This window comes from Marmota flaviventris, chromosome 3 (assembly GCF_047511675.1).
Source record: "Marmota flaviventris isolate mMarFla1 chromosome 3, mMarFla1.hap1, whole genome shotgun sequence".
NCBI lineage: Eukaryota > Metazoa > Chordata > Mammalia > Rodentia > Sciuridae > Marmota > Marmota flaviventris.
The window spans coordinates 5,919,278-5,939,103 of record NC_092500.1 but is presented as its reverse complement, the minus strand read 5'-3'; the positions used below and the strand labels follow the sequence as shown (position 1 = coordinate 5,939,103).

Below are 19,826 nucleotides of genomic sequence, written 5' to 3'. Positions count from 1 at the left end.
GTCCCTGCTGGTGGCCTTGCTTGGGGGTTGTTTGCATAGACATCTAGAAACAGAAAAGTGTGCTTGGTCACTATTTCTCAGGGGACACATGGACCTGATTTCGGTGACCACCCCTGCCCACTGTGCCACAGGTTTTAGGTGAACCCGGAGCCAGCATGAGTGCCACCTGTTAGGACCCGGTGGTCTGGACGCAGTCAGCTTCACCCACACCCTGTTACAGTCTTGACTCTAGGGGACACAGCTGCCACACCAGCCTAGGCCTGTGCTTCCAGGACCCCAGAGAAAGGAGCAGCCATCAAAGAAGAAGCCATACTTTATTGCAGTACAAATTAAGCAGGGTGAGAGCTGGGAGGCTAGCAGCCCACCCTCCAGGTGAGGAAACTAGAGGCGGCATCAACCCTGCCCTCCACAGCCATGGCCCTGCTGGGCGGAGGGAGGGCCATGTCCAGCTAAAGGGTGAGGGGAGTCAAAGAGGTGGTCCATGTGCCTGGAGACAGATGGTGGGCAGAATCACACCCAGTTTTGTTATGAAAAGAATTGCTTTTAGCTTCAAAAATGAAACAGACACCACATCCCTGTCCTGTCCTACTGTGTGCTGGAAAGTTCTGGAAGCAGCTCTTGCCTACCTGGACACAGACTTGCCCACTGCACTGCAGCTACACCGGAACCATTGGCAGCTGCTGGGCACACACCTGTGATCCAGCTACTGAGTGGCTGAGGCAGGAGAATCACAAGTTCAAGGCCAGCCTGAGCAACTTAGTGAGATCCTGTCCCCAAATGAAAAAGGGCTGGGGATGTAGCTCAGTGGTACAGCACTTGTCTAGCAAGTGAGAAGCCCTGGGTTCCATCCTCAGGACCACAGAACAACACTCCAAGACCATGAAACAAAGGAACGCTGGCACGTGACCACAAATTCCAGAAAAAAATTAGGAAAGAACTAAAATTTTACATTTTCTTCCCATAAGTTAAAAAACAAAATGCCCACACTTTGACTCTGGACCTTACTGACAACAGCACCTGTCTTGAACTGAGGTCCTCCTTGGACTCATCTTGCTAGCCACGGCCATTTCTCAGCCACTCCTGCCTGGTGCTCTGCCACCCACACTCGTCCTTGAGACCCTCTCCAGAGCACCTCAGCCCATCTCAGAGGGTGGCGAGGTGTCTGGTGAGCAGGTGGGCCCTGGTGGGAACTCGAGTAGGCCAACTTTCCAGAGGACAGGCCACTCTCAAACATGAGAAGGGAGAAGCCGGCCCTCCTGCGTGGCTGTGGGCAGAGGTCTGCTGGTGGGGGCTGGAGTGTGGCTGGTGGCCAGGGTTTCCCAGGCTTTCTGGGGCATCTGTCACCCCACTTGGGGGAGCCATGAGGCAAGAGGGCACACTGTGGAAAGAGACCCAACGAGGCCTCATTCTATGCAGAGTTCCCAAACATTTCCCTCAGAGCCCCATTTCTAAGGAACCCTTGTCCCCTAACCTCTGGAAACAGCAGCCCAGGATCCACACTCTCCTGGTGCCAGGAACAAAGCCCTTGATAAAGTTGGGGACTCACTCACATAGTCAGTGGTGAGGGGTGTAGAGGGGGCTGGGGTACCACTTGGCCCCAGTGGTGTCCTCACTGACCCATAGCAGAGAGGAGGACCCTCAATCCCAGTGGGTGATACAGGGACAGGGCCGGGAAGGCAGAGGATTTGGGCTGAGGCTATGACTTGGTCAGGGACTGGAGAAGAGGAGGTGGCAGGTCAGGGTCTTGGCAGGAGGAGCTCAGAGAACTGAGGCCCCAACCTCGCCAGCAAGAACAGGTGGGAGGCCCTAGACGAGGCGGGTGACATGGCAATCGCTGGGCTGGTCCAGAAACAGGGTGCTGAAGACATCGTTGAAGAAGCTGGGGTGGTACCTGCAGGCTCGCTCACAGTCTGGGTTGAAGTTCACCTCCAGGATCTGGGGCTGCATCACCCGCTTTCCTGGGGATGAGGGAAGCAGGTGAAAAGGTTGCAGGGGACCAAGGGATGGGGACCTGGAAATAAGTCTCCTCGTTCTGCAGGCTGGCCTGGACTGCCACCTGCCCCCATGGCCAGGCAGGAGCAGACTGTAGCCCTAGGGACGAGAGTGCATCACAGCAAGGGCAGACGCTGAGTTCAGCCCAGAGGGGAAGAGGAGGCAGTGCTGGCAGGGTGGGCTGTCACCAAGAGGGCCTGGCTGGGGCCAGGGAGACAGGGGCTCCCTCTGCATGGCAGGTGTCCCCCCTCCAGAGGGCCAGGCCGCTCAGTCTAGACTCCTGGCTCATTCCAGCTCAGGGCGCCTGGGTGGTTCCTCACCATCAGGGCGGCTGTCCCACTTCAGCATGAGGTCAACGGCGTACACGGCCCGGGATGCGGGGTAGTTGCAGAGGCCCTGGGGTGGTGGCTTGGCACATGCCACCTGGAACAGCTCCATGATGGCCCGGAAGATCTCAGCCTAGGGATGGGGAGGGTGAGTCAAGGGGCCTGTTGGTCCTAATGCCGGGAATGGCCTCCCAGAGCTGCCTCAATTCATTGTCCCTGCCTGAACCCTAGCCCTGAAATGGCCCAAGTCAACACCCCCTACACCCTTTGTCTCTAGACCTATCCATGTCACCTCTACCTGACATTTTCCCTTCTCTGGGAGTCTACTTTATTTCTGGTGTTGGGGATCAAACCCAGGAACTTGCAATTTCCAGGCAAATGTCCTACCCCAGAGCTACACCTCAGCCCCCAGGTCCACTTTCAGCAAACCTGCCCCATCTCCTGCCCTAGCACCCCCGTGGCTCACCAGGGACTCACAGGCCCAGCCTGTCTCCAGGGGACTCAGGTCACTCTAGCAGATGGAGCCTGCTGCCCTCTGGCTGACCCACGTGCTCAGAGCCACCCAGTCCCAGAGTGTGAGGGGTGGTTCCTGCAGGTGTGCAGCCTGGCCCTGCCCCCAGTGGAGCTTGGGACTCACCTGGACACCACTCCAGGGGAACTCTGGGTATTGCTTCTCAAACTCAGGGATGAATTCATTGTAGTGTACCTGCAATACACAGGGCCAGGCGGTCACTCTTGCTTTGCTGGGGCAATAGGACAGCACCGCAGAACAGCATGTGGCCCAAGCCCCCCAGGTTACAAAGGGGAAAAGAGACTGGTTTAAACTCTGGCTTCTGTGAGACTCTGGCAAAGCATGTCAACCTCCAAGCCTGTCTCCTCAGGGAACACACCTACACAGCAAGCTGATTTCAAGGCTGTCGGGAGGCTGAGTCAGACAGCAGGGTCAGGGCAGCTCAGCACCCAGACCAGGACAGCCCACCTGAAACAGAGCCTGGACCCAGTCTTCAGGGCCCTACCTGTGTCCCTGCACTGCTGAAAAACAGCAAGATCTCCACCAGACTAAGACTCTACCCCAAGAAGGGCCTGAATAAGCTGGCTCGGATTTCTTCCAGAGAAGGGCAAGACAGGGCGAGCCCCAAGGAAGCCCAGCACGTGGACAGGACATGAGTTCTCGTGCACAGGGCTTCTGGAGATGACCCCCTCACAATGCAGAGAAGGGACTCGGCACCAACCACGTTCTGGGGCCCTCATGGCTGTTCTGGGTGCTGGCCTTCAACGTGACCAAGAACGAAAGAGGGACAAGCAGCAGCAGGACCACATGGCCCTGGCCGGGTGTGCATGAGCCCAGCACTGCTACCCAGCAGCTCCCGTTCTCCAGGTCCCTCTCAGGTAGGGTCAGCAGGATGCCTCCAAGAATGCCCCACTTGGCTCAGGTGAATAACCGTGGGAATTAGGAAGCCACAGGGCGCCCTGGGGTTGCACTTAGTGAAGCCCATCCAGGAGCATGGCGCTTGGTGGCAGAGATTCGGGGGGCGTGCTCGAGCACATGCTGAGGAGTCCAGGTGCCTGGACGGTGGTCATGCCTCAGGAGAGGGAGCAGGCAGGCAGCTGGGGGCGCCTAACGGCTTGTCTTCAACCCTTGCCAACCAGCCGGCAGGGCAGAGAGCTTTGGGGCAGTGAATGCCGTGGCCTGGTCCTCCTTTCCTCCTCCGAGGACCCGAGCTCTGCCCAGGCTGTGCCTGCCTGGCTCAGGTGCACCGCCTGAGGCCTCCTGCCAGCACCCCCAGCCCCACTGCCATGTACCGTGTGCCAGGAGGGACAGACGCACAGGGAAGATGGGAGATGTGGCTCCAGGAAGGGCCACAGGCTGGCAGGGGCAGGGCCAGGTGGGCACGGGGCGGGGGCTGCCCTGTCTCCTGTGGGGCCAGGCAACAGGCACCTCCGTGGCCCCCTCCATTCCTGTGCTCAGAGTGCTGAAGGGACAGCTGTGTCTTCCCAGGCGAGGCAGCTTCCTGGGGGGAACCTGCTGAGCCCCACTCTGCCGTGACCAGCCTTGGGACAGGCCGCCCGCCTGCCCCCACATCCTCAGGCACAGCGCACTTCAGGTGGCAGGGAGAACAGGACACCCCGAGGGGACACAGGAACCCTGCAGGTGCCTCGTGGCTGCCCCACCTGCTTCAGCACCACGTCTGGGTCGTAGTTCATTACGGTGAAGTGTTTCTCATAGTCGTCAAGGTCGTCAAGTGAGAAGGGCCTGGGGGACAAGCAGACAGGCCGGCTTGTGGGCTCCCAGTGCGCAGCGGCTCCCCAGTGGCCCCCAGTTCTGCACCTGTCTCACCAGTGGGTGGGGGCTGGTGGGCAGCATGATGTGAAGATTCCCTGTGACGCACCCTGGCTCTCCCGCTGTCACCTGTCACAGGTCACAGCCAAGGCATGGTCACTCAGGAGGACCAAGGCGCGTCATCACTACCCGATACCCAGGGGCTGCTGGCTGGGTGGGTGTGGGAAGTCCCAGCACAGGCTTTGTGACCCACCATAAAGGAAGGTCCCGGGCCCAGACCCCACTGGCCCTCACCAGCCAGCCCATTACCGGTTGGAGAAGCGTAGCCAGAACACGTCATAGGCGAACAGCTGCAGCGGCTTCACAGAGCGCAGCAGCACCACATAGCGGACATCGAACTTGACGCTGCCCACGTCTTCTCTAAGGAACAGGACGGGGCTTTCGATGTACTTGGATACCACCTGGAGGACACAGATGCCGGCTCGCTGACCGCTCTTACCTCCCCTGGGTGGGACGCAGTACCCTGAGCTCCTGCACCTATGGGCCAGCTCCTCCATCTGCCCACCGAGGGCCCCTGCACCTGGCACCCAGGGCCAGTCATAGTGGCACTTTACCCCACATCTGCCTTGAAAACCATGCTCTAGCCAGCAGCTAGTGTCTCCATGTTCATCTCGACTTTAGTTGAAGGAAAAAAACTCTCCGTTTCAGCGTTTGAAACAACACAGATCCTCCCCCAGACTCTACCATTCTGTCCCACTGTCCCAAGCTGCCACTGTGGGCCTTCCAGCCCTGTCCACATGCATGACCCACCACGGCAGCCACAGCCTGGATGAGTCTCCAGTCCTGTGACCCCCTGTGCTGCCCCTGGAGGCCACCACAGGCCCAGGGGCTCCATGCCTGGCCACTGCTCCTGCTGGGCTGTTACACTACGTGGCGCAGCAAGTTCTCTGAACTCGCGCTCCTCCTGCCTCAGCCTCCTGAGCTGCTGGGATTACAGTGCGCCACTGCGCCTGGCTGTGGCTGGCTACACTGGACAGTTCTGAGGGTCTCCGCTGCTCCCACCTGGAGTGCCACACTGGCCCTCCCCTACTGGCACTGGCAGTGGCTGTGGAAGGAAGGACGGGGCTTCCAAGAGGGCCCTGCCCCAGTTCCAATCCCTGTGTGCCCGGCGACCCCAGTCACTGCCGACACCTGGACCTAGCTGCAGGGGTCCCAGCCCTCAAGCTCCGCCAGGCTGCCCACCTTGGGAGTGCTCTCCCGGTGCCGGATGATGCTGGGGAGGCTCCTGGTGACATGGGTGTCCAGGCTGCGGGCCAGGTTCCAGGGCTTGCAGATCCAGTGGTTGTCCTCCCCCCTGCAAGGAGGGCACGGCCAGGCTACACCCTGAGGCCTGCCCTCCCAGCCAAGCACCCCAGGACCCTGGCCACTGAGGGGGAGGCCAACATCTCCTAAGGGGCCCTAGGAATGTCACAGAGGTGGCACTGGAGGCGGGCCCAGGAGTAGGGGGCTTTCAGAGGTTGGGTGCAGAGGCCTTGGAGAGGTGAGGGTGCTTGTGGTCAGCACACACCAGCACACGGTGGTGTTCAGCTAACGAGCCGCCGGCACCAGCTGTGGATGGGACGCCACAGGGGCCTGTTTCCAGGCGCCGTATCTGGGGGCTTACCGCCTCTCCCGCTGCTGGAAGTAGCTGACAAACTGGGGCAGCTCCGTGCGCAGGTTGAAGGTCCGGGGCAACCAGGGGGGGCCCTCGGGGCCCCCTGCCCGGCGTGCGATGGAAGCCAGGCAGTCCTTCACCGTCAGCAGGTTCTCGCAGGGGAACTGGTTCAGCAGCACCTGCGGCCGCTCCTGGCTGAGGCTCCTGCAGGTGGCAGCAGGAACGGGTGGGCTCAGGGCGAAGGAGGGCTTGGGTGGGTGAGGGAGGGGAGCGGGAGCCTGCTGAGGCCGGGGGCACCCCACCTGTAGTCCTTGAAGTGGGAGAAGTGGTAGAGGATGTCGGCGTCTGCCTCGCTCGGGGTGAAGGTGAAGCGTGGGTGGGTGAGGTGGCTGAGCACCTGCTGCACGTCCGTGTGGACCCTGGGGGGGGGAGGGCAGGGCGGTCTAGACCTGCTCCCTCTACTATCTGCTGAAGGACGGGGACAGCCCGTGCTCTTATGTCCCACTGCAGGATGGCACATGGCCTGCCTCCTGTTTGTCTTCAGAATGAAATAGTTCTTCTGAGCGAAGGCTGGGCCTCCCCCATGTGGAAAAGGAGGATGGAGCGGGCCAATTTCCCCTGGACGTGCTAAGAGCCTGCCGAGAGGGGCTGATATCCCCAGAACGCTCCTCTGAAGCTGAGGGCCAAGCAGGCCAGTGTGGGGTCAAGACAAGAGTCCTGGAGCCCCTGCTGGGGGAGGGGTGGACCCTGCTCATTGAAGGGGTGGAGCTGAATGTGAAGGTGGGAGGGGCACAGGGCAGGGGAGCCAGGCGGGCAGCGCTCTGAGGCAGGGCACATGGTGGAAGTGACTGTGAGCAGGAGGACCACAAGTGGGGCCTCCATGTGCTTCTGCCCCAAGGAGGGGAGGGGCAGGGGTCATAGCCAGACTGGGGCCTCAGGAAAGGCCAGCGCAGCCTCTGTCCTCAGGAAAGGGGTGGAGGCTCTGTGGGGGCAGAGTGCAGGTGCTGTCCATTTCTGGCTGGACCAGGTTAGGCAGCCCAGGGAGGTGTCTGGGGGTTTCCAGGAAGGGCTTGCATGAAGGCAGAGACCCATCCGTCCCGACTGAGGTGGACCTGCCCAGGCCTTGCTCAGCACCAGGTGGGCACGGTGCCTGTACTTCTGCTTCTAACCTGTAAGCCGGAGTGACAGTTCCCACCTTCCTGGAAGGACAAGCGTGCTCAGCCATCCAAGACCGAGAAAGTGGAAGGGCTACCTATCTGCAGGGCCCAGCCTGGACTTGCCCGCTTAGTTGTTATGATCCACTAGTCTACACCTGCAGGCCCCGGGAAGGGCCTCTCCTGGCAGCCCAGGTGGCTCTTCCAGCACCCAGCACACTCAGTCAGCACAGGCACCCATTCTGGGGAGTGGCCAGCCTTTGTTCAGGTCTAAGATCAAATGCACACAGATACCTGGGGGTGCCCCTGCATGGCTGAACCGGGACTGGTGGTGGCCCCAGCTTCAGCCTGGAGTGTCCTCACCCCACCAGGGTTTTTATGCCTCCTTCCATCCTGAATCCCAAGGGAGAGTCCAGGGCCTTCCCTGCTCTGCTGCATCTCCTCTATGATCTCTGCGCAGACAGCAAGCTGCCAGGACTCAGGGCTCATGAGCCTGGCAGTGCTCTGGGGCTTGGGCCTGGGCCTGGAGTGTGGAGCTGGCAACCCAGGAGCCCCAGGGTAGAGAAGGGGCACCTACTTGAAGACATGGTCATGGGGATGGGCTGCAGGGCTGATGGCAAGTGGCAGTTTCTCCTTGTTCTCCTCCAGAATGGCCTAGAAGGAAACACACCAAAGGCAGAAACAGACCTTAGTGAAGGGAGCAGGAGAAGGTGCCTCCCAGCCCGGCCCTGAGGTGGGGCCCCGCAGAGCTGGGCACTCGCTGCCCCTGGCCACCCCCACCTGGGATTCTGGAACTCATGGCCCCTCGGTACCCAGCAGTTCTTCTTTGGTGTCAAAAGAACAAGGCAAACATTTTCCAACTTCCTCAGGATCATCTCCAGATCACAGGGAGTAAGCGGGTGGCAGGCCTGTCCTAGGAGGGGCTGGGGGGCTCCAGCGGGCAGGGCTGCTCCAAGCATATGCTGCAATGGTTTACAGCCTGCCCACAAAACTAGGGAGGGAGGCGGGGCAGGGGGGTCACAGCCAGACCTGGGCCTTAGGAAAGGAGTGGAGGACTTGGGGCTGACACTCCCTTTACAAGGCAGCTCTTGGTCCATTACCTCAGTGGGCTGGACCCGGGGAGCCACTGCTAATTAAGGGAAGGCAGCAGCTACAGTGTGCTGCTCCGGCCAGACCACAGGCCCTGTGACTCCGCCTCACTTTCTCTCAGCCACTAGCTCCAAGGAAGTCGGTCTCCGTGTGGGGCAAGGCTTCAGCAGCCCACAGAGGCCCATATGCCGAGGCCCGGGCCGGAAAGCAGCACTGAGCCACTCCTGCCCAAGGGAACTGTGTGAGGTGACAGGTTTGCTGCTGTGAGCTGCTAGGGTCTGGGCCGCTCAGTCAGCACCCAGAGTGAACCTGGGCGCAGGCCCGACCTTGCCGAGTCCAGCAGGAAAGCACGGATGTCTCAGATGCGGGGCTGCCCTGGCTCCTGTCAGCACAGAGCCCCCAGGCAAAGATCTGCCTTCCACTAACAGCCAAGACCAGGACGCAACTGTCCCCAAGGCAGACTCACACCTCGTCCCCTGCACCCCTGCTTCACAGGCCCGAGCTCACTGAGCACACCGTGGGCATGGACATGCCTCTGGACAGACAAGGGCAGTCTCTTGGCAGGGGCCATTTGGTCACCACTGATGTCCACGGAGATGTTGCTAGGCTCAGGCCCAGGCCCACCCCTGCCAATAGCAGCGACCACTCCAACACCAGCTGCCCTGTTCAGTCCCATCCGCAGCCTTCCAGATACCACGCACCACAGTCTGTGTGGCTCAGCAGCTTCCAACACAGTGAGGCAAGGTCTGTGGCCTCTGCCTGTGGGCTAACGTGTGCCCTTGGTTTCAGATTCAGGCTCTGCACTAGCTATGTGACCTCTGGTAAGTTAATTAACTTCTCTGTGCCCCAACTTCCCCATCCTCAATAAAATGAAGATGTAACAGGACTGTAAGGTTGTAAGGAACACAGGAGAATGAGCTTCTGTGGTGCTAGGTTCAAGCTCCCATGTGTGCTGGATCCAGTTGACGGGACACAGTGGCAGGCCACAGGCAGAGGGAGGCTCTGGCAGAAGCTGTGTTCTTATAGGACCCGCCTCCCCGGGCCTCACTGACCCTCAGTCCCTAACCCACAGCCCCTGGTATCAGGCCCTGCATGAGCTCCTGCCACCAGCCTGATGCTCGAGTGGGCCAGCGACATCCTGGTGGGGCCTGACGGGGAGCTGCCCAGTCAGAGCATCACTTTGATTTCAGTGACAAGGGCCTGCCGTGTGCGGGAGAGGGGCTGCGTCGTGTTGAATGGGGTCGGCCCTTCCTATCCCTGGGTCTACTTCCTCACATTCAACCAACAGATGGTCAGTCAAAAATTTCTATCTGTCCTGAATATGTGGACTCTCCCTTGTCCCTAACAACATGAACAAGGGTTCACACAACAACACTTCCGGTCTTAGGTGACAAGTGTAGGTTCTACGGGAACACCACACCACCTGGAAATTCTGGAATCCATGAGGGTCCCAGAACCAGTCACCTGAGGACAGCCAGGAAAGCTCAGTGTCCTTCTGCCCAGGAGGGAAATCTCTCCAGATGAGACATGGGACAGAGCAGGCCCGCGCCTCCTTGGTAACAAGCAGCATCTGCTGACGTCCTGTGAGGACCAGCTCCTGTCACCTACTGTTTAACATGTGGTTGCAGGCTGCTCGTGCTCCAGCAAGACCTGCCTCAGATGGCCCCAAACACCTTCCCGCTCCCAGTAACCAGCTCGGCGCCTGGCACCCAGCAGTGTTCAGTAACGTGGTGACGGATGGAGAACGTTCCAGCAGCCACCAGACCAACAGGCCTGGTTGGAGGTGGAGGCAGGGCCACACCTGGTAGTACTCGGCGGGCGGCTCGGGCGTGGAGGAGCTGAGGTCCGACATGTCGGTGGGGGCCCAGGGCAGCAGCATGCATTTCCGGATCAGAGGGTCTGCCTCTCCGTAGGCAAAGTCCCGGGTCACCTCCTCTGCGCCAAGACACGCGTGCCCATCAGTGGGGGCGTCAAGGAGCTGGCCGAGGCCCGTCCTACAGGGTGGGGAGGCTCTGACTTACCGCCTGTGTCCAAGTCCCTCAGCGGCCACAGCAGCGTGTAGGCCACTTGCTGGGGCATGTAGAAGAAGGGTGCCGTGGCGAAGCTGGGCACGTCTGCGTGCTGGATCCGCGAGCCAAACTCGTCCATGATGTACCACACCGGCACCTTCTCCTCAGCTGTCTGTGGGCAGGGCACAGGGCAGCCCTCACCCACATGTCCACTGCCTGCTCCTTCTGCCCTGTGCCCTCCACCGGCCTGCCCACCACGGCCCACAGAAGCATGGAGTGATTGCAGTTGTCACCTTTCTCCTATGCCCAGCTCTCCTAAGTCTGGAGGGACAGTTTAGTCCCTCCTGGACAGGGGCCCTGCCCTTGTAGACCAGGACAGAGCCCATGTAACACAGCGTGACAACCTGTGTGGTAAAAAGGCACTTGGCTCATCCCCGTGCGGACAGTCTGGACTTTCCGTGTGGTGGGGAAGGGAGTCTGAGTTCAGGGAAGGCTCTCTGGAGGCAACGGCGCCGAGGAGGAGCAAGCATGACTTCCTGAACTAAGAGTGGCGAGGGGCTGGGGCCTGGAGAGGCCATAGGTGGTAGTGAAGGCCCCGGTCAGGCCAAAGGGCCTGGACTCCCCTCCTAAGGCTGGTGCAGAACCAGAGGACAGAAGGGAACAGGGCAGAGGCAGCTCAGTTGTCTGGGCTCAGGTTCAGGGGTCTGAGAGCTGGGTCCTGTGAGCTCCAAGCCTGGGCGAGCACCTGGGGCCCAGCCTTGGCTGGTCCTGAGCAAGGGGGTCAGCCTCTCCTGATGAGGCCACATGAAAAAATGCCCCTTCCAAAGGAGGTGGCCCGGGACTGAGCCCACAGAGAGGCAGACCCTGGGCCAGAGGTGCAAGCCGCTGCCCTGGGCCTGCTGCCAGGGCAGGCCCAGCTCCTCCACACCTGGGCCGCCCACCCAGCCCTGCCAGGTGCGGCCCTCTGCCTCCACCTCCGACCCCTGTTCACTGTGGGGGCTCCCACCAGCCCTGACGGCCCAAAGGCCCCGCCTGTGCTCCCTTTCCCTGGGACCCAGTGGCTGGCTTACCCCATGGGCCACCTGGTAGGTCTGGTTGAACTTCCACATATCTTCTAGCACCAGGGCCACAGCCTCCAGGCTGGGCAGCTCACCATGAAACTCGATGCCCATCAAGGAGGCCATGCGGTGCAGCAGCCCTGGCACCTGCTGTAGCTGCTGGCGGGCATGCTCCACGCGACACGTCCAGGCGTGGTCGATGAGGAAGATGCTGTAGACACATGTGAGTTGCCGAGCAGGCATGGCAAAAGGGAAAGGGGGAAAGAGGAGGACCAGAAGGGAGAAGACACCCAAGGCTAGGTCCTGTACCCATCCTTCTGAGACCCAGTTAACCCACCAACATGGTTATGGATGGTTTTAGATGGGTTTTGGCCAAGACCCCAGCTCTGTCACCCAGTATACGGCTTCCAGCTAGCCACCTCCTCTGAGCTCTAATGCAGGTCACTGGGGTTCCCCATTTCCCATGACCAGGTGGATGTCAGCACCACACGGGTCTGGAGATCCAGCATGAGGGAGGCTACTGGAGAGGAAGGGGATAGGAGGGCAGGGATGGGGAAGAGAAAGGGATGACTAGAGTGTTATTTGAGTACATGACCATGCCACAATGAAACCCATCATTCTGTTAATTAAATGTGCTAACTGGAACCAGTGGGGTGGCACATGCCTGTAATCCCAGCAGCTTGGGAGGCTGAGGCAGGAGGATCCCAAATTCAAAGCCATCTCTAAGGCCCTAAGCAACTTAGCAAGATCCTGTCTAAATATATTACAAAGGGATGGGGATGTGGCTCAGTGGTTAAGTGCCCCTTGGTTCAATCCTCGGTGCAAAAAAAAAAAAAGGTTCCAAATAGCCAGCACTCTTGACTTGGCTGAGTGCTGGTGAAAAGCAACAGTGGTCACTCATGTAAGAGTCCATGGCTGGACTAAGTGGGTGCAGAACAGGCCTGGGCTCCCCACCTTGCTCCCTACAGGGGCAGGCGGTCATCTAAAACAAAGGTCCCCACACCAGGAGGCCAAGTGGGAGTGCAAAGGAGCTGCCCCACAGAATGTGCCCATGCACACCAGGCCTCTGGAGGGAAGAGCTGAGCCCTGCACACAGTACACAGCTCCTGCAAGAGCATGGCAGGCATGTGCTCCCCTGCAGGTCTGAGGCCAGGCCTTCTTGCCACCCCCAGGATGGGGCTGCCCGGGTTTGAGGCCCTACTAGCTTAGGAGGGGCCAAGCACTCAAGTGGCTCATGGGCATGGTTGTTCCTGGCTGAATCCAACCCCTTTAAAATGAAAGGGTCAGCTAACGCACTGGTCCTTAAGTTCAGGGCAAGTTCACGAAAGTTTACTTTGCTGTGCTTATATTAGATTTTTGGTTTGCTACATATCCAGAGACAGAGATTTGAAGACTCCAGAACTCAGGGCGGAGCTAGGCCCTTGAAGATGGATGCAGGGGTGACCCTGGGCAACGTGACAAGATGTTGTACCCAGTGGGTGCTGAGGAAGAGAGGGCCTAGGAGCTTGTTGGGGCTGGGCAACTGGGGAAAGCTGAAGCTGAAATTAACACCCAAGGCTCCAAACCCAGGCCAGACCCCCAGCCCCTCCCAGGCCTGCTGTAGGTGGGGTGTGTGACGAGGGCTGAGTGTGCCCCAAGCTGAGGCGGCTGCTTGACTCACCGCACTGCCCTGGGGGAGGAGGCGAGCCTGGGCCCAACTGCATGATAGGTGGGGGTGCTGGGCAGGTGGAAGAGGCGGAAAAGCTCCCCAGGAGACAGACCCTGTAAGCCTTAGGGGCCAGCACAAGTTTAAGATTCCAACAAGGACTTTGGCAGGAGATATCTCTAGTGTGGTCCCTGGGAGACAGGAAGCTGTGGGCAGGACCAGCCTTGCCCTGGGTCTCAGAGGTTCCTGTTTCCAAGAAAGGGTCCAAGGAGAAGCCATGCTTAGGAACAGGCAGGCACCTGCAGCACCCAGCCTCAGCCAACTGGGCAACCATGCCCAAAAGCTTCAGCAAAACCAAAGTCTTACACCCTGCAAGGGGGCCACTGTGACAATGGTGAGATCACAGGCAGGCACTCAGGGGACTTCACCATGTTGGAACAGACACTACTGTGAAGCCCTGTGGGAACAGCACTGGCCATGCATGCACAGCACTGGCTTGTCCTGGGACCAAGATGCTGCTTGGCACACAGGAAGCAGAGTGTCTGCACTTAGTTTTGCCCTAACAGCCAACATTTGGTGCAAGCTTTGTAGCTTTGTAAGAGTGGGCTGGGCCCTGGATGGAGGGCCTGGGATCCTACCTGTTGGGGTCTGCGGCCCGAAGCCCGCTCTCACTGGTCACGATGACCTTGTAGCACAGTTCACTCCCGGGGTTGGGCTGCTTCCTTCGTGCCTCCCCGGCAGCTGGATCCTCCTCCTCTTCCACCTCCTCCACCTGCATTATCCCGAACATCTCCCCGGCGTCGAAGACCTGGGGCCAGAGCATGGGTCAGCAAGTGTGGGGCAGGAGACCCTACCCCGACCCTCACCACAGTCATGACTGCTGCCACAGGGTCGCTGAGGGCCACATCAAGGCCTTGAGGATGAACCTGACTCCTCTAAGGAGTAGGACCTATATACTACCCGACCTACCCACAAAAACCTGGCAGATGGGGAAACTAGGCCTCCTAGAACTTCACAGGGGCATAATCTATGCTGAGATCATCCAAGGTGCTGGCCCCATGGGACACCACTCTTGGAAATGGACTATGTACACAGGGGAATGCTCTTTAGTTTAGGTCTCTTGCTTTCCAGGAAAAATAAGGTCCTAAGGGCAGAAGGTGGCTCTGGTCACACTAGAGGTGAATGGGGGTCAGGGTCCTGGTAGCTGGGGAGCACTTCCTCTCACCAGAAGCAATTGCACACCACAGTAGCTGAGACCCCCTGTCACTCGCCCAGACCTGGCAGGAAACAGAGGGGTATGCGCCATCCTCAGGGTAGAGTGGGCCTCTTCTCCTGTGCCTGGAGCCAGGCTGGTCCTAGCTCCTGCCACCAGCCAGTGATGGGGGTGGGGGCGGTATCTTTAGACTCTGCAGCCTGGCACAGGCGGCTCTTCCACTTCCTACACATCTGTCCAACAGACACAACTGGACCACCTCAGGGGGGTGTTGGGAGGGTTAGGTGACCCACACACCAACAGGCTTACAACAGAACCTGGACCACAGGACAGTTTTGTGAGCACTTGGTCTCAGCATGCTCTGTGACCCAGTCTCCTCTTGTGTGAAGGGGTACCACCCATCTTCCAGGCCCACTTTGGGAATTAGATCTAACAGCACACATTAAGTTCCGACACCCAGAGGGGACTTGATTCCAGTCCTCCCTGAAACCTCTAGCCTCTCAGGGGCAGCTCACTAGCTACTCAGGCACAGGCGGCACTGGGATGCTGGTGGGGACTGACACTCCATGGTCACAGAGGATGAGCATGGTGCTGAGAGCTGAGGAAGGGCTAGGCCATCCAAGTACCAGGTGGGCAGCGGCAGAGCCTGAGGAAGTTTCTGGGTTAAGATACATAGGTGGACTCCAAAGGACCTGGCTCTGGGGAGGTGGGGGAAAGAACTCCGGGCAGGGGAAGGGCAAGGAAGGGCCCAGCAGGGTGTGGCAGACAGATCACCTGGAAGAGGCTCCCAGAGAGCTGGGCAGAGGTTTGAGTCCTGCTTTAATGCTGGCCGCAGCCCTGGGAAGGCCACTACCTTGCTCTCTGCTAAGAAGGCAGGGGCTGGAGCCTGTCTTCGCTCGCCTAAGTACTCCCAAATCCTCAGCCTTCCATCGCCAGCCTTCTGGGGGTCAGCAGGCCCACCCCCATTCTGGCTTGGCTTCTCCCTTGCTATGGAATGAGGTGACCACAGCCTGCACTTGACAGGTCTTGAGGGGCCCCCAGGGAGACAGCAAGGGGAGTGGTCACCAGTGGAAAGCTCAAGCAGGAGTCGGCAGTTGCACTAGGGTCACAGGATGAGGCCCTTGTGTGCAGCAGGTACTGGTCTTGGTGGCATGCTCCCTCCCACCCCAGACCTGGTCTTACTCTGTGACAATGGCTGCAGGTTTGTGTCTGGCATCTTGGTGACTCAGCTCTGCTGGTAACAGCTTGGGAGGTCAATGGAAAAACACTGGCTGCCCCAGGGTAGGGCACAGCAATGGGGTGGCCAGGGAAGAAACGACATGACACTGGTGACCATCTTCTACATACTGGACACTGGTGGCTTAATCCTCAGCTCTCACCTCCCCTCCCCCACCAGGTTCCCAGTCAGCCAGGTGCACCTTTCCCACTACTCCTGCTTTCCACATGAGGCTAGAGCTCCCGTGGTGAGGGACCTGCCCGAGTGAGGGTCTACCACTCCTGAGGCGGGCTGGGCAGGGGCCAGGACATTGCCACATTATCCTCCTTTCATCCAACACAACAGGACCTTAACAAACTGGGGTCCTCCCTGCCCCAATCCCCATCACAGGTCTGGGAAGTCCTCAGAAAACAGTGGCAGCATTAAGGGCCAGGGTGATGGGGGAAGGAAATCCTGTTCCAGAGCACATGCACTGAGAGGAGTGCCACTGCCACCAAGCACAGATGCTCGACTTACGATGGGGCTACGGCTGAAACCCGCACCGAGGTGAAAACATCAAAGGCTAAAGACGCATCCAACACCCCCAACCCACCGAACTTCACAGCAATGCCCTAAGCTGCTGCCCTTTCCCTTTGAGTTTTTGGGCTGCCATGGAGCTGGGGCCTGCTGGCACTGCCCAGTATTTTAGAGGATTCTGTTGCATATCTAGCTCAGGAAATGGGCAAATTCAAAATTCAAAGGGCAGCTCACCCGTAAGTGTTCGGGGGGAATGAATACTCAGGGACAAAAACTGCTGAGAGGGCAAGGTCTGTTCAGCAGTCAGGCTCCCGGGGCTCCTAGTTCCTGGCCCGGGTCACCTGCACCGCTTAGCCTGCCCAGGTTCTAGAGGCTGAGCCCGGCAGGAGCCTGGCTCCAGGGGGAAAAGGCCCCATCTGGCCTCTGGGCCAGAAGGAGCAGGAGACCTCTCAAGTCTCGGCTTAGAGAGGCAGGCACACGGGAGTGGACTCCACAAAAGGGAGAAAATCCAGAAAGCTCTACACCCTTCATCTTTCCTTTACCTTCTTTCTCCATCTTCCACAGTCTCAACTCTTATTCTGCAAAATGAAGGTGATCTGTGCCCGAACCAAATGAAGAAACACCACGGAATTCTATGAACCAAACAGCTAAAGCTACACAAATTCACGGCTGAGAGCAGCTTCTGGGTTTGAGCCTGACAGGTCTCTTCCTAGCCTCGGCTTTCTTATCTGTATAAGGGGCGACGGGTCCCACTCCTCACAGGGCTGCCGAGGGCCGGGCACACGACACACGCCCTACTCCACCTTAAGTTCCCGGCGCCACCCTGGCCGGCCTGGGCCTGGAGGGTCGGGGTACAGAGGCGTATGTCTCCCTGGAGCTCTAGCCCCAAACTCCAAGCCGCTGCTGAATCGCCGAGGGACAGAGTCTAGGTCGCTCCACGCGACCCAGCGCATCCGCCCTCCACCCCGCGGCTAATCGCGGCCGCGCGCCCAGGCCCCACCGCCCTCCGCCCGGCCGCAGCCGCGCGCTTCCCCGCGGGCTCCGGAGCGGCCGGCCGCCCCACTGGGGCCGTCTGCAGCCGGGTTCCCCCGGCCTGGGACCCCGCCCGGCCCGCACCTCGTGCTCCAGCTTGTGCAGCAGGCGGCCCCAGTACCGCTCCGGGACGCCCGAGGCGCGCAGCGCCGGGCCGTGCAGCGCCGCGAACTCGGCCAGGGCCCGCGCGCCTTCCTCTGGTGTCCGGCCCGGGCTGCCGCGCTCCGGCCCCGGCTCGGCTTCCATGGCGCCTCGGCCCGAGCCAGAGCCAGCGCAAATGTGGAGCCGCCGCCCCCGGGCCGGGCCAGCCAGCCAAGCCGCCGCCGCTCCGCCTCCGCTCTGCTCTGCCCCGCCCCGCGCGAGGCCGGGACCCAGAGGACCGCGTGCGTCGATGGGCGCGCGCTCGCGTGTGTCCGCGACCGGGCCGCGGAGCTGCTGGCGTAGGCGCGCGCGCCCCGGGGGGGGCGTGTCTCTTCTCACTCCTGCTGCGGCTGCCCCAGGGGATGCCGGGAGGGCGGGATTATGCGCCCTCGCGTTCAGAGCCGGAAGGGGCGGCCGTGCGGGGGCAGGTGGGGCGGTGGCCGCACTGGTCAGGTTTGCAAAGCCCCCGGGGTGGGAGGGGTTCTCTGATCCTTTTAATTTCCCTGAATTTTAAGTGCTGAGAAGTCGTGGTCCATCCTAGTTTCCTTATATTCGGATTCGGAAGATGAGTTGAGCCATTAAAGCTGGGCGTGCCGTCGGAAGTGTTTTCCCTCTAAGCTGAGGTGTTGGCTGGAGAGGAAGCTCCGTGGTGCAGGAGGTGCCGGGGACATGGGTTCCGGGTCTGATCCCCCAGCACCACCTTAAAAAAGTCAAACCAAAGAAACCCGAAAACAAACACGTTGAGATGTTATAAAGCGCAACTTAAAAACATTTAAAAATCAGTCGCCTTTGAACGCTCATTGGTTTTTGGAACTTTGTAATAATTATTTGCTAAAAATAGCTCAAAGCCTGAAATTTTGGGGGTGCTTCAGTTTCTTAGGTTTAGTGATCTACGTCCGTAATCCCAGCTATTCCGGAGGCGGAGGCAGTAGGATGGCAAATTCAACCAGCCTGGAAAACAACCGGATCCTGTCTCAAAATCTTAAAAATTAATTAATTTTTTTAAAAAACTAATTTTAAACAAAATGCCCCAATTTAGAGGACTTGTTCGGTGTCACTGTGGGACTCAGGCTGATCTGCAGAGGCTCAGACTTCCAAACTTCAATTGCTGAGGGTGCAGAGGAAAACAACAATAAACCTTCAATGCCACATTGAAGTGCATTTTGTAGACAAAGCAATTTGATTTAAATGAATAGTCATGATTCACAATGGAAGGTAAACCTGCTTGCACAGCTCCACATGTTAATTTGTTTTCAAGAGCAGTCTTCTTAAAATAATTTCTTACTTTGGAAGTATATGCAGTGCTTCCGAATCAGAATTACATCATCTGATTAGTGGTTAGTGAGCTTTTTGGCCCTCATGGTGGAGGGTCAAGTTCAACATTTTGTGGAAGTTTTGTTACCACTGTTTACCGGTGACGAGTCCTTGCTTCCCCAATGCTGAAGTATAACACCAGAAAAGCAAGTTTAGAGTGGAAAGTAGAAGCTTTATTAAGGACAGCAGAAAAGACTTCTCCCTGGAGGAAGAAGGGGACCCAAGAGGTGGAATCCATGCAAGGGGAAGTCTTTCCTTTTTTACAGCTAAGGTTTACTTTCAGCTTTCCCGTATTCCTGTCGTTTGCATTTCTGTCCTTTGTTCTGTTATCTTGCAGTGATGAAATGTAGGTGGGAAGGCCCAAAAGGTGAGGGGCACATGGGTGAGGAGTAATCTGGGCTGGGAAGGCCTGGGGCCCCTTCTGATTAGCACCTCAGGTTTGCTGGGGAGCTGCTTCATTAACATTTCCTTAGGATAGGCTCTGGGCCTTGGGAACATTAGCATTTCAATTCCCCAAGGGCTACTCTGTTTTCCCAGGCTCTATTCTCAATAATGGCCTCCATTTGATCACTAAGCTCTCAGCATTTAGAGGAAGTTCAAAAATACTATAATATGAAACAGGTTGGTCCCACAGTGACCAGAGGCGAAGCCCTGAATCGCCACAGCATGTGGAGCAGGGCTGGAATATGAGCCGGCCGTCTGCTCATAAGGAATCTGGTTCACTGTATTTTGGGACCTGGGGGATCAGGTCCGTCCACAGGACCTCACGAGGCTGGGCTGTCTCAGCCCATTGTCCAGTCTGCAGAGGCCTGACCTTTTGCCCCTGTCTTTATGGGGTCTTTTGTAGAAATGTCTGGTGTGCCGTGTGCTTAAAGAAGGACATCAATGCTCCCTCCTGCAACTTTCTTTTAATGATGGTAAAATAGAAGTGATATAAAATTTATCATTTTAGCAATTAAAAAAGAATACAGTTCAGTGGCATTATACATTATCAGACTGCTGTTACTTCCATCTGTGTGTAGAACTTTCTCTCTCCAACTGAAAATCTGCACCCATTAAACACTAACCCCCCATTTTCTCCTCCTCCAGCCTCTGGGGACCACCATTCTATGTGCTACTGTGATTAAACACAGGGGCACTCTACCACTTAGCATACCCCCAGACCTTTTCATTTTTTATTTTGAGA

The 19,826-nt window shown here is 58.5% G+C and overlaps 1 protein-coding gene across 1 annotated transcript; it reads right to left on the bottom strand.

Moving 5' to 3' along the window:
- Window positions 1-300: 300 nt before the first annotated feature.
- On the bottom strand, window positions 301-17,519 carry Ttll12 (tubulin tyrosine ligase like 12). Its single transcript, XM_027954596.2, has 14 exons — window positions 17,270-17,519; window positions 13,847-14,016; window positions 11,576-11,774; window positions 10,518-10,677; window positions 10,298-10,431; window positions 7,985-8,061; window positions 6,556-6,672; window positions 6,263-6,457; window positions 5,842-5,953; window positions 4,909-5,060; window positions 4,491-4,572; window positions 2,956-3,024; window positions 2,313-2,451; window positions 301-1,958 (listed from the first exon to the last, which is right to left on the bottom strand). Exons 1-14 carry the CDS (start codon window positions 17,429-17,431, stop codon window positions 1,807-1,809), a joined length of 1,920 nt encoding a protein of 639 aa, XP_027810397.2. The 5' UTR covers window positions 17,432-17,519; the 3' UTR covers window positions 301-1,806.
- Between the last annotated feature and the right edge of the window lie 2,307 nt (window positions 17,520-19,826).

Excerpts from the sequence above, each read along its gene's own strand:
- Ttll12 (XM_027954596.2), bottom strand. The coding sequence starts at position 17,431 with ATGGAAGCCGAGCCGGGGCCGGAGCGCGGCAGCCCGGGCCGGACACCA. Across the intron at positions 14,017-17,269 it reads TGCACAAGCTGGAGCACGAG|GTCTTCGACGCCGGGGAGAT; the intron begins GTGCGGGCCGGG and ends CTCTGGCCCCAG. Across the intron at positions 1,959-2,312 it reads GTGGGACAGCCGCCCTGATG|GAAAGCGGGTGATGCAGCCC; the intron begins GTGAGGAACCAC and ends CCTCATCCCCAG.